Source organism: Balaenoptera ricei, chromosome 9, assembly GCF_028023285.1.
Source record: "Balaenoptera ricei isolate mBalRic1 chromosome 9, mBalRic1.hap2, whole genome shotgun sequence".
NCBI classification, from domain to species: Eukaryota; Metazoa; Chordata; class Mammalia; order Artiodactyla; family Balaenopteridae; genus Balaenoptera; species Balaenoptera ricei.
Genome location: NC_082647.1, coordinates 94,397,699 through 94,417,161, shown reverse-complemented (window position 1 = coordinate 94,417,161; position 19,463 = coordinate 94,397,699). Strand labels below are relative to the sequence as shown.

General features: G+C 40.2%; 1 protein-coding gene across 1 annotated transcript in view; it reads left to right on the top strand.

The window, feature by feature from the left end:
• Positions 1–19,463, top strand: part of RELN (reelin) — a 374,678-nt gene that overhangs the window by 272,536 nt on the left and 82,679 nt on the right. The window contains exons 27-34 of the mRNA XM_059934127.1: positions 3,252–3,409; positions 4,625–4,832; positions 6,519–6,595; positions 12,121–12,279; positions 12,466–12,654; positions 13,194–13,467; positions 16,032–16,172; positions 16,279–16,456. Of these exons, the coding sequence (XP_059790110.1) occupies positions 3,252–3,409; positions 4,625–4,832; positions 6,519–6,595; positions 12,121–12,279; positions 12,466–12,654; positions 13,194–13,467; positions 16,032–16,172; positions 16,279–16,456 (1,384 nt within the window). The remainder of the gene's footprint in view (positions 1–3,251; positions 3,410–4,624; positions 4,833–6,518; positions 6,596–12,120; positions 12,280–12,465; positions 12,655–13,193; positions 13,468–16,031; positions 16,173–16,278; positions 16,457–19,463) is intronic.

Sequence of the window (19,463 nt, the reverse complement as noted above, 5' to 3'; positions counted from 1 at the left end):
TGCACGTGCACCTTCCTGGTTTGAGAGGCAGATGCAACACCCCTCTGAAGTGTGGTGGTGGAAGGGGGAGGGGAAACTGGTTCTCCTGGTCACTCAGGCATCCTTTGAACAAAGGTGGCAGTTGGGGAAGAGAACAAAGAGAGAGAGAGTCTTACCTTTTACTTGTTCCGTATCTAGAACATGCAGGGCAAAGGGGAAGTTTTGTTCAACCATTTGAATAGTCGAATTGCACTGTGGTTTATTTCTAGTTAAATTACATAAGATTAAATTCTGTCTTTTCCTCAATCATCACGTCCTATAACACCTTCCCAGAGCTTCCTGACTGTCAGGTCAAAGACCTCTAAGACTACATGCTCTCCTGGCTCTATGTCCTTCTTAATGGTGATAGTTATCAGAGTTGCACGTTTACATTTTTTTGTGCAGGGGTTTGATTAAATGTGTCTTCTCATTCGACTGTGGGCATCGTGAAGGTAGGGACCATGCAGGAATTCTGCTCCGCATCGTGTGCCCAGCCCTGGCACCGCCTGGCATGTTATAGGCACTTGTAAATGCTGGTTGAATGAAGAATAAGGACCAGCAACAGGTGATTAGCTAATTGAAGACACCTCCCTTTCTAAAATATGTTTTCCAAAATAAATTCAGTGCTGCTCAGCAAGAAATCATTGTTCTGCATTCTGCTGTGTCTCCTTGAAAAGATATGAATAGCACATGTACGCATGTGCACACACACATTAATAATATTAATCATTTTAAAGCTACATCTCCTCTATTTAAAAAAAAAGGGGGGGATTAACTATGTGGAATCTAGACATGCTATTAGCTAACTTTGGCCTACTTATTTCCTCCCTTCTTCCAATGGTCTATGATTATGTTTTTCTGTAAATTCCTTACTAGTTCTTCCTCTTCTTCAAGCAGCCCTGAGGTTGCTAAATTACTTGTACTCATTTCCAAGGTTGTGCTCCTAAGAGAACAGAAAAGCAGTAGGCATCAGGAACCAGGCATAACTTGGAGAAATGGAGATAAAGCAAAGCTTGCTTATGTCATGATCAGTGAAATCTTTGTTGCTTTGATTTGTACCTTCCAACTAAAAGCCAACTAACAAAGATTAAAAGAAGTAAAAGAGGTGCCATCTCTTGCCCTTTCACTCTGAAATATGGGCTTCCAGCTAGGACTCTCAGCTATAATTCACCATGTCCTGGACACCCTATTAATCAAATGATTAGTCATTTTGCTTTTTTTTTTTTTTTTAAATATGGATGCCTTAATACTGAGCTCCTGAAGTCTTTTGCCTTCTCAAGTATCTAACAGCCTACTCTGTTTCTTGGGTCTATAGCAGCCTTAGAATCTACAAACAAGGGTGCCTCATCTCTCTGGCCAGACTAGACCTTGATTATTTTATTTTTATAATGAAAACTACAGGACCCCAAGAATCAGAGATGGGTCAAAGGACTTTACTTACCCTTCACTCCCTATCGAATTACCAAAGCTTCTAGAATTCTACCTACAGTTGGGATTCTTCAACTTTCTGAATGCTTCTGGGGCTCAGTCTGAACTTGCTTCTTCCATGAAACAGAACAGTTGATAGAGAGATGCCCTCATCTTGCCCAGGTGAGAGAGCCTAGGTGAAGAAAAGAAATTATTCTTACCTCTTTTTTCACTTTCCATGTGGCAGAAATCATAGATCCATGTTTCTCTGGGTTCTATTGATATTATAGAAACATAAAAGAAAAGGCAAGTATGACTTCTAATTAAAGAAGACTTCTATCAGGGAATTGGTATGTTTTCCTCTTTTATCATAGATGTGCAGCTTATCTTTTGGAAGGGGCATAGAGGGCTTACCATTTTCTTACGAGCAATTGTCAAAAGATGCTGTTCATCAATTCCATTTATTTCCTTTGAAAGGAAAAATATCTTCACAGGCTAAATAATGTTACAACTTTATTGGGAGGAATTTTCCCAAAGCCCATGACTTTTTTCTTTTCCTTTCTGTTTTTTGGTTTTGCTCTGTTTTTCTAATCTTCAATTCAATTGTCTTTTGCCTTAAAAAATAAGACCAATATATTTTGAATTATTTCCAAAGTAAATAAAAGATGTGTTCACCTTCCTCTTGACACAATGAAGAATGTGTTAAGACTTGCATTAATAGAAATTAATCTCTGAAAACTTTTAAACCTAGTAAACAACATCGTTGGTTACATTTGCAAATTTGCTAAAAGTAGGTAACTTAAAATAATGAAAAAAAGCCAGGGTTATGATTCAGTGTTGCCAAATTACCAAAGCTATTTGAAGAGCCAGAAAGAAATGCATTCTGATACTGCTGTATTATTTTCACAATAATAGAGGGGAAAAGGAACCTTTGTCTTCAGTTATCTTTGACAATCTTCATTAATCTTTAAGATTCTTTATTCTTGTTTACTAAGAGACTGAATTCACTCAGAAGTCTATAAATATTGGCAGCAAAATTAACTGGTATCCAGATAACCTAATCCATCTTCCCTCTTTAATGTTAGTAGAACTCAGAAGGAAGAGGTGTTTTCTTGGTATGAAATTATAGATGTGTGTGGATTTCCATATATTTGAAAAGAAAAGAGATGTGTTGAAAGGATTGGAAAGATTAGAAAGCAACTGGGACAAGTTTTAGTTTGGCAACCTCACAACTGTTGTGGGGAAAATAGGACTGGGCAGTAGCCCAGGCCACTGGTGTTCCAGGGTTTTGAAGCACTGGGACCAGGTCCCTCTTTTGTTTGTTGGCAGTTACCAGTGTTCATTGGCAGCCCAGCTGGTTGCTAAGAGTTTATAGAATGAGCATCTTGGAGATTTGAAGATAAGAAGAAGAGGGCAAGGAAGGCAACAGGTGGGAATAGAGCTGTCAGTCCTCCCAGAATCATGAGAATGGCAAATAGCCAGAGTCCCCTTATTCGTCCTAACAAAGAACATTCTGTTTGATGGTTTCAAAGATTCCCAAATAGCCTCTAAAAATGTACAAGCAAAAACCTATAATATGTTTCTAGCCATCACAATCTTCTTTATCTGATCCTCCTGATATTGAAACATTTATGCTGAAGAAAAAATCAAGACGTTTTGAGAAAGATCTGAGAGAGACACCTTATGAAGGTTAAGTGACCAATCAAGTGAATGTGACTTCCAAATAAATATTAAATCTCTCTTGAGTTTTTCTGAAACGTTCTGTATTTCGGTGCTTTGGTATGAGATACTGGTACAAGAAACACCTGTGCTGTTTTTCCCAACAGTAAGACCAGATTCCGATGGATCCAAGAGAGCAGCTCACAGAAGAACGTGCCTCCCTTTGGTCTGGATGGCGTGTACATATCAGAGCCTTGTCCCAGTTACTGCAGTGGCCATGGGGACTGCGTTTCAGGGGTGTGTTTCTGTGACCTGGGGTACACTGGTAAGACTGCAGACATGTCTGATGATTTGTTTGTAAAATATCCGTCTCTAGTTACTATATTTCATGTTACTTCTTCCAAGGAAATAGATTCTGAGTTTGTTCTTCTTTAAGTCCTGATTGTAGGAATTTGTAACCCAGGCAAATGAGGTGCTGAGATATTTTGTAGTTTTGAACTGCCTAAGAAGGAAACGCATGACAACACAAATTTCATTCCTAAAGTATATTTATTTATTAGTAATAGTAAAAATAATTAACATCGCTTGAGTCCGTACTTCATGCCAGGTGCTATAGTAGGTGTTTTTATTTCACCTCATTTAATTCTAGCAATAAATAACCCTATAGTGTAGTACTGTTATTGTCCCTGTTTATACTTGAGGAAACTGAGGCACAGAGAGGTATAGTAACTCTCCCAAGGTCACAAAGCTAGGAGTTGCTGGAGCTAGGCTTCAAAACCTGGCAGCCGAGCTCTTAACCACTTGGCTGCCTGTACTCTTTACATTGCTTTTATACAAAATGTAATTGTATACATTTAAAGTAAAAATCAACTTATGAAATGATAAATACAAGACTGCCAAAAGAGAACTTTACAAGAGAAGTATTTTCTGACCACAGTCACCCTTGGATGTTGCTACAAGCAAAAATAAAAAGGAAGCTGAGATTAAAGAGTAAAATTGGAGAAAATATTATAAGCTCTGAAATCTTTTTATAGAATTTTTCCTGGAGGGAACTTCAAAGGATCCTTCCCAGCTTTTCAGTGCTCTGCCCTTCATCTGGTGCGTGACCAAAGACAAACATATGTTGTTGCAGGCCTTCTGTAGAGAGTGCTGTCACTCATGGTTTCAGGGTGTTTCTTTTAAATCTGGGATTAACTCCCCTTATTGATCCACTAATACAAAGAACAAATGAACCAGTTTTGTTGTGGACAAAATCTATTTCTCAGTTTACACAAATCCTCTGAGTAACAAGAATCATGGAAATGTGTGGTTCCTGATGTCTCTCTGTTTAAAAATTTAAAATTATAGGAGCAGAATAGTGTTTTTGATGTTAGAAGTGATGGCTGTATTTCAGGCAGATGATTGGGAGATTCAAATTTTGATGTGGTTTCTTTCCTCTAACACCTGTGGCAATGCTTCTTTTGCCCATGCACTGAATGTACCTTCCAGTGTCTCATGATTGTAACAAAACCTCTCTCCTGTGTATTTCTTTTCTCGGAAGCCACACAAGGAACCTGTGTGTCTGTTGTCCCTAACCACAGTGAGATGTTCGATAGGTTTGAGGGGAAGCTCAGCCCATTGTGGTACAAGATAACCGGAGGCCAGATTGGAACGGGCTGTGGAACACTTAACGATGGCAAGTCTCTGTACTTCAGTGGCCCCGGAAAAAGAGAAGCAAGGACCATCCCTCTGGACACCAGGAATATCAGGTGAATAGTTAATTGGTATACTTCTCCATGAACATAGTACTTACCGTGCCATGTGTTCTAACCTACAACACTCTGTTCTGTTATTGAGGGTTTACATAGTAATGTTTCTCTATATAGATTCTGATATATAAAAATAAAGCATAACTTTATAATAAAATAGACAGTTTCTGCAAAACGTATACTCCAATTCATTAATCAGTGTACAGTCATCACCAAGGCCTGTGTGCCTAATATATATGTCAGCTTGGTTTTCTAAAGTTCTGTGTTATTATGAAGACTATTTGGTATTAATTTTAATATATGCCAGGAGAAACAAAGAATTTTTTTCAACTTTAAATTCTGTGTCCAAAAATGTCATGACCCCCGTTCATCTAAGTTTATTTGTATTCACTTATTGAAAACTGTTCCAGAAATTCAAAATACCTACACTGACACCTACTGGTAAAATAAATAACTGCTTAGTTTTAAGGGCAAATGAAATAGTAGCACACCTAAAATAAAACTGTGCGTTTTTATTTTTAATCAAACTATTTTAGAATTGAAAGAAAGGAAACTAAAGAAATGTTTGAAACTTTTAGACCTTCTTCTCACTAAAATCTGGGGTTCTGTGTCATAGTTTTTCTGCCTTCAATCTCCTTCCCCTTCCTTCTGAGTCCTCCTCACAGAGGTGTGCCTGCCATGTAGGTTGGTTTACTGTGGACTGAGGCATGGTTTACATCACACTGAGTGAGTGTCAGTTGTGAAAAATTAAACCATCTGAGTCTAAATCAGTAATACAGGTAACTATCTGGCCCTAAACAAATACAGCATTCAACTTTTTTTTTTTTTTAACAATTTTTTTTGTTGTTGTTGTTGGCTACATTGGGTCTTCATTGCTGCATGCGGGCTTTCTCTAATTGTGGCGAGCAGGGGCTACTCTTCGTTGCGGTGCGCGGGCTTCTCACTGTGGTGGCTTCTCTTGTTGCGGAACACGGGCTCTATGCACACGGGCTTCAGTAGTAGCAGCACGCAGGCTCAGTAGTTGTGGCACGTGGGCCCTAGAGCACGCGGGCTTCAGTAGTTGCGGCGCGTGGGCTCAGTATTTGCGGCGCCCGGGCTCTAGGGCGCATGGGCTTCAGCAGTTGTGGCGTGCAGGCTCAGTACTTGTCGCTCGCGGGCTGTAGAGCGCAGGCTCAGTAGTTGTGGCGCACGGGCTTAGTTGCTCCGCAGCATGTGGGATCTTCCTGGACCAGGGACTGAACCCGTGTCCCCTGCATTGGCAGGCAGATTCTTAACCACTGCGCCACCAGGGAGGTCCCAGCATTCAACTTTTTAATGTTAGATTTTTCCTCCTGAGTTTCCAAAGATAGTATCATCTCAATTTAAAGGAATTCCCATTTCAGTGATTTCATTAAATCATATCAGACTGTCGCAATGAAGTGGAATTAAACTGTTTCCTTTTGTTTCAGTAATTATTCCAGAATAAAATTAATGGTCATGTTAATTAACTTTTTCAAATGGTTACAGAATTAACTTACTATATAATCTTTGTAGTTTCTGTTTGTCATATGCCCTTCGAATTTAAAAGTAGTACCTAAGAATTATAGGAGTTTTACTTTTTAATGTGTCAAAATACAAAGGGCTAAATCTCTTCTGAGCTCATCTATTTGTAAGTAAACTGAAGTGTTTTGGGATTTTTTCCCCCAGACTCGTTCAGTTTTATGTACAAATTGGAAGCAAAACTTCAGGGATTACCTGCATCAAACCAAGAGCTAGAAATGAAGGTAAGCTGCTATATTTCCATAGAAATTACAGTTACTACTAGCAAATTAGTTCTTTCTCCTCCCAAAGTTTGGCCGGGATTTTGTAAACTGATACACTACCTTAAATCATTCCTTCTCTTCTCTTCTCCATCAATGAGTGGGTAACTACATAGAGCCTTGGTCTCTAAGATTCCTCATCCAGATCCTTAAGCCTGTAAACAGGGAAACCTGTTCCTTTATAACTTTACACGGGGGGAAACAAAATTGCAGAGACTTTTACATTCAGCACGGTGTAGGTCTAGGAACTTGTTTGCATAGGGTATTACTGAATGCAGATCATACTCTGCTTCCCGCCCGTAAGCATCCTGGGGGGTACTAGAATCCTTTGGTGGAAGGAGCAGTTCTTGTAATAATAAACATGAACTTTTACTGAGTACCTACTATATGCAAGGCACTGTACCAAGTGTTTTATCTGTTAATGCATTTAATCCTCACCATACCCCTTTGCCATAGGTACTATTATTTGTCCTATTTTACACATGTAGAAGCTGAGGCACAGAGAGGTCAAGTAACTTACCCAAGATCATTCAGTCAGTAAGGAGATGAGCAGGGAGTCAAACCACTCATGCTGGCTCTAGAGCCTATGCCTTAACCACCATGCACACTGCCTCTCTCGTTGCCCAGAAGTCTACTCTCTCTAAGCATCCATACTATCTTCTGCCTCCGTGATTCAGTGCTGAAAGAAATTCATAAGGCCTGAAACATACAGAGGTGGCCTTCAGTTGCTCTACAGATATGATGGGATTCCTTAAGGGACCCCGCATGTGAGTTGGTTCCTGGTACAAAATCCATGAGCTTCTCAGATGGGTCTTCCTCCAAACATTGATCTCGTGAATAGCATGTGAAGAATTTTGCAGCTTCTAAGTTTGTTATTCTCTCAGGCATGACTATGTAAAACATATTGGCTTAAACACTATAGTACCTGTTAGTCAGTAGAGCTACCAATAGCTCTGTTCGTCAATTCTAAACGTCCTTGGCCGTCTCATCACTAACTGAAAGCTTCCATGACTTTTTCTAAGTATCTCAGTACTTTTAGTCTAGTAATTATCCAGATCATCTGTTTACTGAAGCAGCGGTCTAGAAACTTATATAGACTATTTTGCATTTCCTAATCTCTTGACAAACATTTATTAAGAATCTGCTGTAAGCTAGACACTGTTCTAGGTGGCACCGATACAGTGTCACTGAAAGACGGATGCATCAGTCATGATGAGCTAGGTTATGCTGCAATAACAAACAACCCTCTAAATCTCTGTGGGTTAAAACAAAAAAGATTTGTCCCTTGTGCTGCATTTTCCTCATGGGTCATCTGAGGTCCTCATTCCAGCACCCAGGATAATGAAACAGCTGCTGGGTAGCTTCTGGATGTTGCCAGCCATGTGGCAGAAGGAAAGAGAGTGTGTGGTAAAGGGGACAAGAAATGCAGACTACCACATGCCAGAATGGGAAGAACTAGTGGGGCAATAATGAGCAATAGCAGACAGAAACCCTGCCCTTAAGGGAACTTACATTCTAGTAAGAGGAGTCAGAAAATCAACAGTAAAGAAAAGAAATAAGCAAGATGTTAGATTGATGGGCTAGGCAGAAATAAATAAGCTGATGGGATGGAAAGTAAACTTATGCAGGGGGAGATGCAGATTTCGATAGAATGGTCTGGGAGGGGCCTCACTGAGGAAGTGATATTTAAATTGAGATCTAAAGGGTGAAAAGGAGCCAGCACAGGAGGAGCTCAGGGGAAGTTTTCCAGTCAGAAGAAACAGCAAAGACCACGAGGTGGAAAAGAGTTGTGGTATTGGAGGAACAGAAAGAAAGCCAGGTGGCCTGGGGCACGTGAAGGTCGAGGAGTGCTTGGGGACGAGGGGGCAGGAGCCCTGTCATGCAGGACCTTGCCGGCCGTGGTAGGGAGGTGGGGTCGGAATCCACTGTCGGGGAAACCAATTGAAGGCTTTTAGGTCAGGTAGCTACGTAACCTGATTTAAGTTTTTACAGGATCACCCTGCAGAAACAATATGTAGTTCAAAGCAAAGGAGTATTTCTGGAGCACATTCTCCACCCACACAGAGACAGGAGCTTTGAGGGATGCAAAGGTAGACGGGGTCCTGTCCCAAGACATTGCTTACTGATTGGAGAGGTAGAGCACTTTAATGTTGTCCTTAACCCTTGTAATAAAATTATTATTTAAAAACAGTTTGTGATTGGCACAGTGTAGCAACTGTGTGCATGTGCATATGTGCATGACTCTTCTGAAAATTACAAATCCGTACACCTATTTGTATATGAGAAAAAAAGCCCAGCTCTGGCCAGAGTACAGTGGGAAGCATCCACTTACTGACCTGAAGCTCTGCTCTATACTTAACCTCTGATTACAAATGTTCTTGTCTGCCCTGTTGGGCTTATTCCCTTAGGATCCCTTTAAGAACACAACTTTTTCTCAACGACTCTGAGCCATTTTCTTGAACTCACTGCTGCCTGTGTAATTTACATCCCACAGGCATTTCTCAGTCTTTTATTGACAACTGGTTGTTAAAATGTAAATCTGCCTAAATCCTTGAACAAATCTTTCCTAGTGATGAAAGTAACAATTTTTTACATACTCAAGCTGAAGCCTCAATTTACATATTTGGAATTAAAATCAAAATTAGGCTATTTTCAATAAGACTGGGAAGATTGTAGATGGAATTGTAATTTAAAAAGGGAAATGTTTTATGTTCCTTAAACGCTCAGTAGATGAGCTAAAATGGCTTGGTTTATTCAGATGGATACTGTTTAGATGACACAGCTAAAGAGGCTCAGCGATTGATATAAAATATGGATATTGCTGTTTCCCTGTCTTGCATTTCTCCATTCTTTCATACTTATCTGCAAGGCACTTCATTGTCCTGCAGAATTGGGGCCCTCATCTCTGTAGATCTTGTGGCTGCCTGAAGGTATAAGTGGCACCCCTGAAAAAGTTAACGAGGAGAAAGGCAGCAAGCAGAAACCAAATGAAGTATGGACCTCTTGAGCTGTGTTTCTCATATTCTTGTGTACATCTGAATCCTTTAGGAGGCTTTCAAATGCAGATTCTGATTCAGTAGGACTTGGGTGGTATGCTGCATAACAAATTATTCCAAAACTGAGTGGCCTAAAGCAACATCTGTTATCTTCTAGTTTCTGTGAGTCAGGAATTCAAGAGCAGCTTTGCTGGGTGGATCTGGCTCCAGACCTCTCATGAGGCTGCATACAAGATAAAAGCCAAGACGGTGCAGTCATCTGAAGACTCAACCAGGGCTGGAGGATCTCTTTCCAAGATGCTCACTTACATGGCTATTGGCAAGAGGCCTCAGTTTCTTTCAGTGGACCTAGCCATAGGCTGCTTGAGTGTCCTTACTACCTGTCAGCTGACTTTCTTCAGAGCAAGACAACCATGAGAGAGCAGGGAAGAAAGTGCAAGCGCCTTTTATGGCCTACTCTCAGAAGTCACACATTGTCGCTTCTACGATATTCTATTAGAAGCAAGTTACTGAGTCCAGCCACACTCAAAAAGAGGAGAATTAAGCTTCACTTTTTGATGGGAGGAGTGTCAAAGGATTTGTGGACATGTAAAAACACCACAGGTAGAGCCTGTTCCCAGGTGATGCAGACACTGGTCCTTGGACCGTACTTTGAGTAGAAGGTGCTAAAGTACCACCAGTGAGATTTTAGTCTTGTGATGCTTCATTTCTGGTACTGTATCTGCTTTCTGAATAGGTCACCAAGCTAACTATCTAAATTATTCATTTTCTCTCCCTCTCTCTCTCTCTCTCCTATGTTATTAAGTATACACCATATCAAACAAATTAATATCCACAAGAAAAACTATATTTTGAGAAAACATCGAGGGTTGGAGACTGGAGTTTTCTCAGATGCTCCTCACCTTGACCAGAATAAAAATGAGAAAGAGCCTAGCTTCAGTCTTCTTCCTGAACTTTGGTGTGGTTCTCTCCCTTCTCCAACACATGGGTCTCACCTTCACCCACTGAAGCTCCAACTGCGCATGTCTACACACATACACAGCATACTGCCTCCCCAGAGAGTTCCTATTCTTTGAGCTGTTTTTATCCTCTCATCAAACACGATGATTTCTTCTATTTTAAATATGGTAGGATTAATTCTCCTGAGGTTTCCAATTTTTTAGCATGTTAGTCATTATTATTTCTGGCATCACCCCTTGTCAGATGTGGTGACAATAATTCCATGTAATATCAATTCACCTTAAAAGGCTTTCTTTTAGTTCTATATTTTATCATATTATTTCTTGAAACTTAATTTTAGTAAACTCTTTGCTATGCAACATGACAGAGGGATTGAGATGTTCTGGTTAGTCAATAATGAGGAAACTAAAAACTTATTGTAAGAACCATGAATTATTACAATTACAAAAAGGTTAGAACATAATAAAATTAATATAACAAATACAACTTTACTGAACATAATTTCTGTGAATACTCAGAAAGCACTTCAATATCCCCAGTCATAATTATGAATATGCAGTGCCAGTCTTAGGAACAGTTATAGAATAGCAATTAGATAGATGCCAAGAAAGCTCTCTGCCCCCCCATCAAGTAAAATATATTTTTTTATTAATTGCTAATGATCATATATATATCCTGTTGATTCCTACCATTTCATCATTAGCAATTTTTTCCTTTGCATTCAACATTACCCTTTCCCTGTGTCCTCTTTTAAAAGAAAAATTTTTCTGGGATAGGTAGCAGGAATAGCACACAAAGTATCTTAAACTTTAATGTGCATTTCCCTAAATCACACCAGGTGACAGGCAGAGGGAGGTGGGGTAGAAGGGATAAGTGAAGGGGAAGGGTGACACAGAGAAAGAAAGGTAGAACTAGAAAGGTAGAAAGGTAGAGAAAGAAAGGTAGAACCATCGGATGGGAGTGAGTTCTTCTGCTTTGCTATTTAATAATTTGTCTTTATTCAGTCTTCAGTGACCAAGGTCTGACAAAGTGTGAAGTGCCAGTAAAAATTCTATTCTGCTTAATAGAATTTCAGATTGGGCTGTGCTTCCTATCTGGTACATTGGTGGCAAAGAGCACTTCTTGATTTTGTACTGGGAGATTGAGATATTTTTTCTGAGTATATAATAATGATATGAGACTTTGTAAAGTTCAGGACAGAACCTAAAATTCAAATACGTAATCTGGAGTGGATTTTTATGTCCCCCTTACCAACCTACTCATCACTCATACAAAGCTGAGTGGTCTTTAAAAGAGCTTATGTATTTTTCCCCCCCACTTCCTAGAAGTCAGTGCATTAGAAACTGTCAAGAAACTGATGAGCCTTCAGGTCTACTAATTCGTTCCTTGGAAGTTAGATGAATGTGCCCTCATCCTATGAGATGCAATCTGAAGTTTCTCCTGCAGTCTTGCCATTTCAAATAATGCTGTTCCTTGCCTTTTTTGCCTCTAGGAAAGCTGTCTAAGTAACTGGATTTATGTCTTTTAACTCAGGGCTTGTTGTTCAGTATTCAAATGACAATGGGATACTCTGGCATTTGCTTCGAGAGTTGGACTTCATGTCATTTCTGGAACCACAGATCATTTCCATCGACCTTCCACGAGAGGCAAAGACACCTGCAACAGCTTTTCGATGGTGGCAACCCCAACATGGCAAGTTACTACTCACCCCAAGTTTCCTGGTAGCATTTAGATCATCCAGTTAAAGCCACGTTGTACCGTGTGTTTCTTAATTTGCTGTCAATTTCTAGATAATTTGATTTAAAACCACAGTCGTAAAGATATTCATATTGCTATATAATGAATCTTCTCTAACTGCCTTTATTTATCTGATTTCAGGGAAGCATTCAGCCCAGTGGGCCTTGGATGATGTCCTTATAGGAATGAATGACAGCTCTCAAACTGGGTTTCAAGACAAATTTGATGGCTCTTTAGATTTGCAAGCCAACTGGTATCGAATCCAAGGAGGTCAAGTCAATACTGACTGTCTCTCTATGGATACTGCTCTGATATTCACTGAAAACATAGGTATACATTTTCACCAGATAAAGGGAGAATATTTAATTAACTGGAGGATTAAATTAACTAAAACCCAAGAGCAGATTCTCTAATGCAAAACTGTGTGCATAACTGCCCGTACTGAGAGGGGGGCTCTTGGAAGTAAAGACCTGTGTTGTCCTTTAATGTAACTTGGTGAGCCCAATAACAATTTTTGCAGGAACTGTCTTTCGTGGCATGCATAATATGACTAAGGTTTCTTAAAAGTGGGGCAAAAGTACCTATCTGAAAACATTCCCATGTTTCATAATTTGCAGAATTACAATTTTCAGACTCTCTATTAGCCTGTCTCAAGGTGGTAAAGCTTTTCAAGTTAGCAGCCTTCCATATTTCTGAGTCTATGCTAACTAGATAAAAATAGTCAACGTGAGATGAAAAGCCAAAGCACATGTGAGACACTATAGATAAGACATGATTTTTGTTTGCCACTGAAAGCATGATGAGCAGAAACACCAAAAAAGAAAAGAGCACAATTATGTGCTGCCATTAAACTTTTCCTTTTTTTGTAGGAAAACCTCGTTATGCTGAGACCTGGGACTTTCATGTGTCAGCATCGACTTTCCTGCAGTTTGAAATGAGCATGGGCTGTAGCAAGCCCTTTAGCGACTCCCACGGTGTACAGCTCCAGTATTCTCTGAACAATGGCAGGGACTGGCATCTTGTCACCGCAGAGTGTGTTCCTCCAACCATTGGCTGCCTGCACTACACAGAAAGTTCAATTTACACCTCCGAGAGATTCCAGAATTGGAAGCGGATCACTGTCTACCTTCCACTCTCCACCATGTGAGAATTGTCATTTGGCTACATGTCAGAACTTCAGGTTTCTGTCACCTAATTGGAAAATAATTATGATGCCACTTGGCAATTCAATTACTCTCTCATGATAATCATGCATGGAGTATACCGGGGGGAAAGAGAAGTTCAAGGTGCTTGGGTAACAATTTTTAAATGTGGTTAAGAGTTCCGAGAGTTTTCCAAGGCTGAACTTTTCTGTTCTTCAGCAACGTGAAGGCTGCCCACCAGATTCAGTTTTTAAACTGGTGTAAAAACAAATACCTACCCAATAACCAGACTGATACTTATCCACATGAAGCAGTTTGTGAAATCATCACATGTGGAAGAGTATCCTTAGTTGTTTGGGTTTTTTTTAATCTCAGTACCGGAATAAGAGTAAAAGGTTCGTTCTTTTGGGATGCTCATATCTTTTACATCTTTCTTCCCCTCCACAGTATTTCAGATCACATTCAGGAGTTATATTAGGGCTTACAGCAGGCTCCCACTTTTGTGGTTTAGGCATTTGCATAATTTGGGGATCTTTCTAGGAACCAATGTGTACTATGGTGGGTGGTAGAGATTGTACCATCCTGGGGCTGCTCCCCGCACATCCCTGTATCTCCCTTCCACGGCTCTGCTCTGAATTGTAGGCAAATTGGCCTCTGTAAGCTGCATTTGCCAGCTGCATGTGTTTGCTGGCTTCCTGATAGATTTAGAGAGTAGCAGATATTGGCAAGAAGTTGGAGGGTGGAAATAAAGTTAAACCAGGGTGTTCCTTCCCCTCCCTTTCTATCTCAAGTGCATCTTGGCCAACTTCAGCAGCTCCAGCTCCCCCGAGATGTCCTTCCATGTGACACTGGCCCCTGGGCACTAACCCCATCTCCTCTTGTGTCCCTCCATCTTTGGACTTGTAGTGCTTCCTGACTTTGTTAAACTCTGGTTTCCTCACTACCCCCATGCTCTGCCATGAACTGTGCATCCAATTCCTTGTGTTAAATTCCCTCTGTGTTAAATATTTACAGTGGTTTCCATTTTCCTGGTTCAATTTGGATTCAGAGAGGCACAAACAAGTGGCAGAAAAAAAAACAAACAAACACAGGAAATCAAAGCGTTTTAGTATATAACCCAAAATAGTTTCCTGTGGACCCCAGAGCTTTAAAGAGTGCTAACTTGAAGCTCATTTATTCACTTTATTTTTATTCAACAAACATTTATTGAATATCTTTTATGTTTTAGATCTCTGACACAAAATGAATAAGTTGATGCCAGGATCCAAATATATTATTTAGGGTAACAGGTATCTAAACAGTTATGTTATAAAATGATAACAGAAGCAAAACCCAATGATACTATTGAAACACAGGGAGATACTACCTAACTCAGTTTGGGGAGGTCAGAGGGAGCTTTCTGGAGGAGCTGATGTCTGAGCTGAGTCTAAATAAGTGAGTAGAGCTTGTCTGAGTGAAAAGGGCTCGTTGGGGGGGGGGGGGGGGGAGGGGCATATGTGCTGTTGTAAACCGAAATAGAATCCCAGAGGCCGGAAGAAACATGAGTTTATGGGGAAATGCAAGGATTCGATGCTATCAGAGTATAACTTTGAGGCAATAGGGGAAGATGAGGCAGGGGAAGAGGGCAGATGATGAAGGGGCCGTGTATTTATTAGCAGTTTGGCCTTGACATTGCATGTGTTGGGGAACCATGTCAAGGGTGTTAAGCTGAGTGTTGATGTGACTAGATTTCTGTTTCAGAGCCACCATGCTGGCAGCTGTGTTGCACTGAAGGAGAACTTGTGTGGGGGAAACTATAGCACTTGAGATTTTACTGTTGAAATTCCGCTTCAAGTCAACTGTGTTCTGCTTTCCAAATAACTAACACATTTCTACTGTGCAATCTGTTCCTAAATGAGAGAGACTGCTGTTTGGTAAGGCTGCACATATTTCTGGATAAAGTGGTCTTCTGTCAGTATATTCCAAATAACAGATTGCAAATATAATAAAAAACACGGGAGTACATCACATCATTCTAGTTCTCCCCTTTAAGGGAGCCAGGCCCTCGGGAACCAAAATAGAAGCAGAAGTTGGATGGGGCTTCCATTGACTACCTCAGAAACCATTTAGGGAACAGTAGACCTCACGGCAAGACCTTTGTAGGATTCCAACTTATACTCATGTTTACCATCCTCAGTCTCGTTCCCAGTACTGAAAAGTAGTAAAAGCCTGAAAGCAAAAACTAAGGTTCTGCATGTAGTTCAAACACAGAATAAATTGATAGTTTGAAGTAACTCTCCCATCTCACATGTGTTCAGAGGCTCTTGTATGAAAGAAATGGTGAAATATTTTTAAAGCATGTTTTCTACTCTCCTGTTTGTGGGTCTGGAGTAAACAACATCCTTTACTTGGTATGAAAACAAAGTGTCTCAAATAAAGAGGGAACTGGAACCCAGAGAGGGCACTTTAAAGGGAAAGAATTAAAATAAATGTTTTCGTGCTTTGAAGGTTGCCATTCAAACCAAGTGTGGTTTGGTTTTTTTTGGTCATTTTCTTTTGTTTGTTTGTTTGTTTGTTTTTGCTTAGCTCTCCCAGGACCCGGTTCAGATGGATCCAAGCCAACTACACCATGGGGGCTGACTCCTGGGCTATTGATAACGTTGTGCTGGCCTCGGGGTGCCCTTGGATGTGCTCAGGACGAGGGATTTGTGATGCTGGACGCTGTGTGTAAGTTAATAAAACTGGCAGTTTCTTTCTTTGTAATGCAGAGATAAAGATGGCTTCTTGATCTCACGACAAGTAATGCCTTTTCTCCACTCATTTTTTTCCTCAGGTGTGACCGGGGCTTTGGTGGAACCTACTGTGTTCCTGTCGTTCCTCTGCCCTCGATTCTTAAAGATGATTTCAATGGGAACTTACATCCCGACATTTGGCCTGAAGTATATGGTGCAGAGAGGGGGAATCTGAATGGTGAAACCATCAAATCTGGAACATCGCTCATTTTTAAAGGGGTCGGATAAGATTCTTCTTCACTACCACTGAATTACCTACTTCACTCACTGCTCCACACACATGCATTTCTGTTCAGATGATGTATTATTTTATATACAGTTATTGTCTTCTAGGACGTATCATGTTTTTTTTTAATAATTTTTATTTTTATTTATTTATGGCTGTGTTGGGTCTTCGTTTCTGTGCGAGGGCTTTCTCTAGTTGCGGCAAGCGGGGGCCACTCTTCATCGCGGTGCGCGGGCCTCTCACTATCGCGGCCTCTCTTGTTGCGGAGCACAGGCTCCAGATGCGCAGGCTCAGTAATTGCGGCTCACGGGCCCAGTTGCTCTGCGGCATGTGGGATCTTCCCAGACCAGGGCACGAACCCGTGTCTCCTGCATTGACAGGCAGATTCTCAACCACTGCGCCACCAGGGAAGCCCCCGTATCATGGTTTTAGAAGTCAGGATAGTGGTGGTTTGGGCAGAAGAAAATGAGGTATAAATTGGCAGAGAGAATTAGGGGCCATCTGGACTGCTGGTAATGTTCTGTTTCCTGAGTTGTATAGAGATTACATAGCTGTGTTACCTTGTGATAATTCCATCATGATTTGATACTTTCCTTTACGTAATTTATATTTCAGTAAAAAAGTTTCCATAAGGAACATGAATATGCTCATGTCATCAACAACAACAAAAAATGTTTCCTCTTACATTCACTGCAGTCACTTTTTATGATCACTTAGGCATAAAATTTTTCCTTTGCTTTGGTAATCAGACCTTCTTTACTCTCTGCTGGAATTATATATGTAAAAATTATATATATACTATTTCTAGAATCTTGACTTCTAGAATGTAGCATTTTATGTTTAATTAAGTATCTAACTTAGAATATTTTTTAATTGATTTTACGGAAGGTCTTTGCTTTTTCCTTTCACTTTCTTTCTTTTCCTCCTACCAATACAACCATTTGGTGACTTTAAGAAAACCAAACATTTAAGCCAAGTTAAATAATATTCTCAAACATCATTAGTGTATTTTTTGTATTTCAACCTAGATGTTGGTTAGAGGGTTGTTAAGCAATTGTGTGAAACTGTGCTGAGCTGGCACATCTTCATATGCAAATACATGCTACAACCTGTCTCACTCAGCTGGGGAAATCGGCTAATCTAGGTGTGCAAATGAAATCTTTAACAAAAATCTGCATGGGTTTCTGTACATCCTTAATAATTAACACCTAACACTTAGAAAATTAGACACCCTGGAACTTTTTCAATTATAGCTAATAGATGCTGGCTATCATCCTTGTTTGAATCCAGAATTCTTCTCAAGTTTTAGATGAGATAGAAAAAACACTTCAAGGGTCAGAGAGATTCACAAGTCCCTGAGTGCTATAAGGGGCCAAAAAAATTGAGACAGGACATTTCAGGGTGGAAACTACTGTTTTTTTGTGTGTGTGTTTTTAAGTCTTGTCTGAGGCTTTAGCTCTCATTACCACTATCTATTTGAAGCAATTGACAAGACCAAAAAAGATAAAGTCCTGTGATTCAAATATCTTTACCTGATAAAATTTTAAGCAGTAGAATTAAACTGGTCTCTAGATCCTATAAACAAGGAAGACATATAGTCTTTTATATGTTCCCTTTAGCCATCCAATTGCAAGGGCAGCCAAGCATTATATGTGTTGGACATATTATCTATCAGCTCTGCAAGATGCAGAGAGGGCTCAGCGTGTGCCATTCAGTAGGTTGTAGTTTGACCTAGAAAGGCATTCTTTTGTGAAAAAGGAAATGATAGGCTCTTTTTAATGTTTATAGATTCAGGAGTGCTATCCACTATTAAAATAGCTTCCCATTTAGCACAATGAATTACTGAATCTGGAAGAGGATGAGAAAAGAAACATCTGTATGAACTAGAATATATGCAGAAGCTGGGCATGACAGTTCCACTGGGCAATTATCAATATCAAGTGCTTAACTATACACAAAATTTAAAATATGAAAGAAAGATACTTTCATAATTACAGATCATGCCAACTTTCAACAAAATTGCCCCTACAGGGGACTTCCCTTGGTCCAGTGGTAAAGAATCTGCCTTACAATGCAGGAGACACAGGTTCGATCCCTGGTCAGGGAACTAAGATCCCACATGCTGCAGGGCAACTAAGCCCGCGGGCCACAGCTACTGAGCTCGTGCACCTCACCTAGAATCCACGTGCCACAAACTACAGAGCCCACGCACTCTGGAACCCACGCACCACAACTACAGAGCCCACACACCCTGGAGCCTGCACAACACAACTAGAGAAGAGAAAACCCGCACGCCACAACTAGAGAGAAGCCCGCGCACCACAATGAAAGATCCCACCTGCCTCAACGAAGATCCTGTGTGCCGCAGCTAAGACCCGATGCAGCCAAAAATAAATAAAATAAATAAATTTTTAAAAATTGCTCCTACAAGATACACTATAAAATGGGTTCTTTTATGGCTGACTTATATTTACCCATGGGAACAGTTTTATACTCACATTCCATAATCAAGGGGGAAGAGTAATCATATTCCTTTATCTTGACGTTGTCAAGGGATATTTATGAACTGGATCTATTAACTACCCGCCTCAAAGCTTTTTCATTGTATTGATAAGATGAAGAAGTGACCTTTCCCCATAAGCTTAACCTCTGCATGGCGCCAAGCTATAAAAACATCCAAGGCCTTATGTTTGTAAGTGTATGAGGGAGAGGGTAAGGACATAAAGACATGAAGGACAGGCAGTGATCAAGCATCATGGACTGTGCAGGGCGGTGAGTTATTATGATAAAAGAAAAATAAGACTGGAAATATAAGGCTTTTACACAGCAGCCTTTAATCCAGGAAGTTTGAAACTATGCTTTGTGAAGTTCAAGGATGGGTATAAATGCAGTTGCTTTTTCATTACCATATCAAATAATTCTCAAATTCTAAATTTAACATTAGCTGGATATCTCTCCCCAAACCAAAAAATAATTTAATAAACAAAATAATGGTATCTT